The sequence below is a fragment of the Heliangelus exortis genome, chromosome 1 (assembly GCF_036169615.1).
Source record: "Heliangelus exortis chromosome 1, bHelExo1.hap1, whole genome shotgun sequence".
In the NCBI taxonomy this organism is placed as follows: domain Eukaryota; kingdom Metazoa; phylum Chordata; class Aves; order Apodiformes; family Trochilidae; genus Heliangelus; species Heliangelus exortis.
In genome coordinates this window covers 87,510,487-87,517,382 of record NC_092422.1, presented here as the reverse complement: position 1 = coordinate 87,517,382, position 6,896 = coordinate 87,510,487, and the positions used below count along the sequence as shown (strand labels likewise).

The following is a 6,896-nucleotide window of genomic DNA, read 5'->3' as shown; positions in this document are numbered from 1 at the left end:
GTGCTGTTGGAGATGGGCCTCTGCCTGAGCCAGTGGAGAGGTTCTTTGCAGCAGCTCTCTCCCCTCACTACGTAAACACCCCTCCACAGCTCAGCAAGGATAAAATACCTACCTACATTCCAGAGGCTGCATGAAGATTACCCCTATGTCTGAGCAATGCTATGTGAGCACCAAGCATTATGGAAAGCTCCCTGCTTAGCTTATGAGCTCAAGTATATTATGTTTGGTAGATGCTCTGAATCCAATTCTCAGACCTCCAATATGATTTTTTCTGTCTTCCTGCTGCTTCCAGAGGAACAGGGAGGGAGTCTCAGCACATGCCAAAAACAGGCCCAGCAAGTACATAACTTCAAAGGTTGGTGAATCTTCCAGATCCAGCTTCTTGGTGAACGGGTTGGGCAGAGCTTTCTGCCTCTGGGTAGCATGGCTAATGAATCCAACTCAACATTTATTTGTGGATCTGGGTTAAAGACAGCAAGGCCAACACAACCCTAATAGCATGTGAACGCCACACAGACAAGTGGGTGGTCCAGACCCCATCTCTGCAGGACCTTGCTGAAATGCAGGTCTTCGATTTGAGGGAAAAATGAACAAAGATGGAAACTCAGTGACAACCATCCTTTCCCTCAATTTCTGAGCCACAACCACTTGCTAAGCTTACAAATGATGCACACATCCCAGGGCCAGAGAAGCCATCTCCTCCTCATCCGGGCAGGACGGTACAATCAGATGGTGCCTCGACTCCCCCTGTTTCCTCAGGGACTGCCATCCCGCGTCCCCTCCTGAAGCCCATTAGGAAGACGGGCCGCAAACTGTGCCAGCCGTGAGTGCAGAAGCAACGCCCACAAGTCCCCCGGCACGTCCCGCCGAGACACCTTCGGCCTCCTGGAGAAGTGTCTGCCGGCTGTCTCGCAGCAGGAAACCCACGACCACCTCCCCCAGGGGGTACTGCCCGCAGCGGGGACCAGGACCACACCTTCCCCCCGGCTCAGGAGCGCCCCTCCGGGCTTGGTACCACCCCGCCGGTTCTGCCCAGACCCGCGGCGGGGGCTGAGGTGGAGGCGGCTCCAGCGCAGCGGGGGGGAGGCTGTATCCTCCCGCCCTTTCTCCCTCCTTCCCTCCCTCCCTCACTCCCTCCCTCCCTGCCCGCCTCCCGCAGGCAGCCGGGGAGGAGAGGCGGCACTCGAGGGCTCCGCCGCCAGCAGCCGGGCGGGCAGCGGGGCACATGGCATGTCTGATGGCGGCTTTCTCCCTGGGCACCGCTTTGGTAAGGGGCTGCCTGCCCTCCCTGCATCCCCACCCGGGGGGTCGCGGGCGAGAGGCGGGGTGGGATGCGGGGCTGGGGCGGGACGGAGCGAGGACTCTGCGGGGTGCTTTCCCGCTCTCCCTGAGGGAAAACCGGGGCCGGTCAATGGTCCCGGAGCCGCATCCTGCGGTGGGCTGGCAGGTACCAGGTGCCGATCGGCGGCGGGGAGCGTGAAGGGGACCGGCGGCGCATGGCGGGGGTTTGACCGCTAGTTACCTCTGGGCTGTAGCCAAGGCGGGGGGGATTAGCGGCTGCTCCGAGCATGCTCCCTCAGCCCCGTGGTTTCCAAAACAGATTTGCGGAGGGACCGTCACCTTTGCATAACACCCGGGGCGAGCGGAGGGGGGTGGGGGTCGGGATCGGACTCAGCGGGAGGCGTCTGGGGCAGAGCCTGAGGGCACCTTCCTGCAGGGTGCTAGGCTGCTGCCGGGCCGATTGGGCACCGGGAAGTAGCCCAGCTCCTTACTGGGGATATAAAACTATATGGGAAATAAAACTCTATGAATCTGACCGAGATGCGAGAGCGGTCTTTGAGAACGGAGTACCGTAGTTTTGTTCTGGAGCCCCTATCACGAGAACACGCACCTGATGGAGCAAGTCCAGAGGAGGAAGGACCACCAAGATCATGAGAGGGCTGGGGAATGTCTCCTGTGTTGACATACTGAGAGGGTTGGGGTTGTGCAGCCTAGAGAGTGCTGTGTTGGCAGCTTATAGCAGCCCTCCAGTATAGGGAGGGGGCCTACAGGAAAGCTGAGAAAGACATTTGTAGGGGCATGTAGCAGTAGGACAAAGGGAAATGGCCTTAAACTGGAAGGGGGTAGATTTATGTTAGACATTAGAAAGAAATTCTTGACTGCGAGGGTGGTGAGACACTGGCAGGGGTTGCCCAGGGAAGCTGTGGATGCCTCTTCCCTGGCAGTGTTCAAGACCAGGTTGGATGGGACTTTGAGCAGCCTGGTCAAGTGGGAGATGTCCCTGCCTATAAGAGGGGTTTGTGGCTGTAGTAGTGGTGGGAGTTGGCTACCTCGTAGCAAGCAGAAATGATCCTGCTGATGGGAGCCATTTCTGCCACCCCAGATGCTGGGGGAAGATCCTTGCCCATAGACAGGTGTTCCCTGTAGGAGGCAGATGTGTGACTGAGGTCTGGCAGGACTCTGTCACCATCTGCTGAAAACAAGCATTTCAGTTGACTGCGTGGTTGAAATGCTTTGTTTAATGTCCCAGGAACAGAAGTCTCTGGCATCATATTCAGAGATCATTAAGTAGGCAGAGACAAGGACCTTCTCCAAAAGATGTGTCTGTGAATTGATCTAAATTGGAGGAGCTCTGACTGTCCATTGAATACTCAAGGTGACCTGCTCCTTGACTCTTAGTGTTTGGATATTTCCTCTGATGTGTGAAGATGCTTAGTGGCTCCTTTGAATCAAACAGCTTACAACTGCCAAAGTAATCTTTGAAAACACTCAGTAAAGAATACTGTGAACTCACCTTCTCTTATTTCTTAGGAAAGATGGAGGTTTCACTGCTTTAATTGTTCAGTTTTAAGACGTTTCACATTACTCTTGTTATGTTCAAATTACATGCTGTTACAGCCAGCTATTTAAGAAATTGGGAATAAGTGTCACTGGATATCTGACCTCTGAGTAAGCTGAGAGCATGATTAAAATTGCTTTATTGATAAAATGTGATGAGGGGAGCTGATTTTTAGCAACCAGAACTTGGAGGTTGTGCTTGAAGCACCTGAAGACATTAGGTATATAGTGGTTATGTAGGACTGGGGTTTTTTAAATATTTTTCATCAGCATTCATGGCAAGTTACTGATCTGAGCAGCATTGCTTTTACAACATAAAAGTGAAGACCATTAGCCATGACAGAGAGCATGAAAATGGCTCAATGAAAGAGGCAATGTGAATTCTTAGTTGCACTGGGGGACAAGTAGGAGAAGACAGGGGCATGGCCTACACCTCTTTCTGTGAGGGTGTTCAATACTGATTCCTTGAAAAGTAGTGCAGCACATCTGCTTTCCAAGAGATACCTTTGGAAGCATTGAGATTCCTGGGGAGATGTGTCTGCATGGGAAGCCTAGCACATAAACCAGCTACAGAAGTATTTTCCAATACAGATTTGCATTAAAAATTTAAAATTTTTCTAATGGACAACTGTGCAGATGTTGGGCATTGTTTGTGACATACTCCAGACAACAGATGACAATGAGCAGCGCCTGAACTGTTCAAAATTCTGTTTAGTTAAAGAAAATGCAATAATGTTTTGGTTTTGGTGTTATACACATCCTGCTGGTATTGAAAGGAATGGAGAAAGTTCAGATTTTATGTGCATAATAAAAAAAGAAGAGAAAGGCAGGTGGCAGGCCATTTCATGGTGAGGATAGGAGGGTGAGGATATTTCAGTCCAAAAAATGTCTAGTGGAATTGAAATGAGTGCTGTGATGGGCATGGTGTAGTAAGAGATACGTCTGTAAGCGTAAAGCATTGACCTTACAGTGTCAGTGGTGCAAGTACTGAAGCATAATGTTTATGTAGCTGATAAGATTTCCATTAGGGATCATTGTCAAGCAAGGAAACTGTGCAAGGATTTTGGTGGAAAGTGCTGTGCTTTTCTAACAGAACTCTTGCAAAGAAGTAGTACTGTTTTAGCTTGCAAAGTCTCCAGAATGGTTAGTGCAGAAGCAAATAAGGCACTAAATAGTACATTTCAAAATTTGCATAAATATAACTTGTGCAGTTTCACACTTACGGAAGTATATTTTGATCAAGAGGAATAAGAGCTCTTAGAATTTTTGAGTAGCTGTCTTTTGAAATATCTGTACAAATAATAATTCAGCTATCTCCCTTCCCCCTTCAGCTCTGTCCCTGTACAAGCTCTGGAATCAGAGTAACTAGAACCAAATTCTTTGAGTGCATGAGAAGCCAAATACAATGAGAACTGAACTTAAAAATGCTGTATTAATCTGGTGCAGGAGCTATTCTTTTCTGAAGATATTAATGTGCTGGGTATATACCCTTTGAGGGTAATCTGGTTCTAAAGGAACTTCCCCTTTGTGTGCTGCAAGAGCAAGAGCTCTTCTGTTGACACTGGTAGAACAAACAAAGGACTATTTTATTTTTTTTCCCTTTAACCTTCAGTGCATTACTGTGCTGGATTTTTGTGTTATTTCAAGAAAATTCTTCTAATACAGGCAGTTTTGAAATATGTTCCTAAATAAAAGTCTGTTAAATTCTCCCATTCTCCAAATCTCCCCCTCTAGAACGGCAGCAATCCTGCTTGTACCATGGCTGAACCAAAGTCAGTGTGTGTTTCAGTGGATGAAGTGGTCTCGAATGGCACAGATAACCAAGATATTCGACTGATGAATGGACATTTAAAAAAAATGGACAATACTCTGACAGAAGCTCATCGTTTCTCCTACCTACCCCGCAGACCAGCTGTGAATATTGAGTTTAAAGAACTGTCATACTCTATCCAAGAAGGGCCATGGTGGAGGAAGAAAGGTGAGGAATCTTGCATGTCTCCGGTTTACTGTTGAGGATGGGTAGGGCATGCAGCATCTTTAGATGGTGGGGGAAGGAGCTTGCTTTGTTTTACTTTTGTGAATGGCTGTTCTGTGAAATGTTTTTTTTCAGTACTCTTTCAGAACATAAAGCATCTCAGAATTTCAGAAGGCATTTGAAACCAGGATAAATATTATTCCCTTAAAACATTGCATTTGAAAATAAATACTGTGGCCTGGAGGAAGGTCAGACCGTCCCTATTTCTTGATGTTCTACGATGGGTCTCTCTGAGCTCACCATTTCTTTTGATGAAATAACTGGCTATTGCTGGGACTGAATCCTGTGGTTTAGTCAGGGATCAAGCTAGCTATTGCTAGCTACTTTGCTAATAGTGCACAGCAAAGAATTGGTGCAAATACTGGATGCATATCAAGGAAGTGAAGTATTACTGCTTTCCTCTCAGAACCCAGTTTTGCTTAAAGCTGGCTCTGAGACAATTCTTCTGGTGCTGATTTACTGATGGGAGTAAGGAGAGCATATTCAGCTCTTTTCTTCATGTTCTCTTGGTCTATTCCAGTTCTGAAAGGTGGGTGTAAGGTGTCTCTGTCCTTTTTCACCTGCTTTGCATTCATTCTTTTTATACCTTCATCTGCTTTTGTGTAGCCATGTGTTTCCATGAGAGTGTTTGGATTTGGTGTGTGTGTGTGATTGGTCATCTCTGAAAGGAAAACCAGGTTGCCCAGTAAATTCCTGCTAGCAAAAAGAAGTAAACCCAAGAGAAAATACTGAAATCTTCAGGAGAATTTTGTGTACTAAATGGCATAATTGCTCTTCATTAAGGAATTCTCTCTTCTCACTGTAAATTGGTATGGTTGCATGCTTTAGTTCTGTTTGAAAGATAAGCCCCTGCCAATGCACTGCTCACCTGAAATTATTTCACAAAGTACACTGCTACTGTCTGGAAATTGTGTCATTATCACAAACACCAAGGCTTCAGTAGTCTAAAAACGTTTGGTATGAAAAACACTGGATCTGTGCCCATGGAAGTGTTTCTGTGTGTGTACAGCCTATGCATACAGTTACTCATTTGTTGAAGGATGTGCAAATTTCAGGCTTTAATGGGTTTTTCAACATCAAAACTGTATGTGCACACACCTGCCTTCTTTTAGTTATATATTAGAATTTCATGTGGGCATACTGTCCAGAGAAGAGCAACTTGGTTTGGCAGCAACTTCTGTACACTGAAAATTATTTTTATCTTATCATAACACTCAAATGTTGAAGTTGTTTTGGTTTTTTTTCCCCCCCAAAATGGAGCTGTGCCAGGGTGTCTTATTTAAGATTTAAAAACTTGAGGTTGTTAACTAGATCTTCTTCTTATTGGCCAAAAAATGATTGATGGGTTCTAGACCAAAAACTTCTGTCCATATTTCCTGACATGTCTGAGTGACTTGGATTGAACAACATGGCACATCCTGACAAAGAGTCCTGCTGCTGAAAAGGACTGGTTCCCATATTTAGCTCTAGGGCATGTTTGGCTGTGACTGTGTCAATACACTTAGATTTGGAAGAAGAGGTGAAACTTTTCTGGCTGTCTGTGAGCAGGACTTCAAATTCTCACCTCCTAACCAGGTCTTGCGCCATCTGTCTTTCCTTGGACCACTAAGGACAGCCTCTGAGTGTCTGTGGGGCAGCTCTTGGCACTCTTCTGATAGCCAAGGATATAAAAAAGACTTGAGGGGTTTAAGTCAATGCCAAGCTGAATATAATATGAGTGTACTTTCACTGGAAGGAAGGTAAGCCACAAAGTGAGCTACCTTTGGAGAACCCGACCATATGGGGGTAAGTTGTTACTCTTCTTTTCTCAACATTGGTCAGAGCGCAACTGAAACTCTCTACCCAGTTTTGGGTCCCCAGGAGTAACAGAGATACTGGGAAGGTTAAAAAAATATTCAAGGGACCCATGAAGGGGAGCTGAGAAAGAGAGGCTTGTTTGGTCTAGTGAAGGGGGAAGCTGGGGGACATACTCATTCTGGTGTACAACTACCTAGAGGGTAGTTATGGAGACAGAGGAGCCAAG

The 6,896-nt window shown here is 46.7% G+C and overlaps 1 protein-coding gene across 1 annotated transcript in view; it reads left to right on the top strand.

Moving 5' to 3' along the window:
• Positions 1-1,150: 1,150 nt before the first annotated feature.
• Positions 1,151-6,896, top strand: part of ABCG1 (ATP binding cassette subfamily G member 1) — a 56,490-nt gene continuing 50,744 nt past the window's right edge. The window contains exons 1-2 of the mRNA XM_071752416.1: positions 1,151-1,267; positions 4,573-4,816. Of these exons, the coding sequence (XP_071608517.1) occupies positions 1,226-1,267; positions 4,573-4,816 (286 nt within the window). The 5' untranslated portion in view covers positions 1,151-1,225. The remainder of the gene's footprint in view (positions 1,268-4,572; positions 4,817-6,896) is intronic.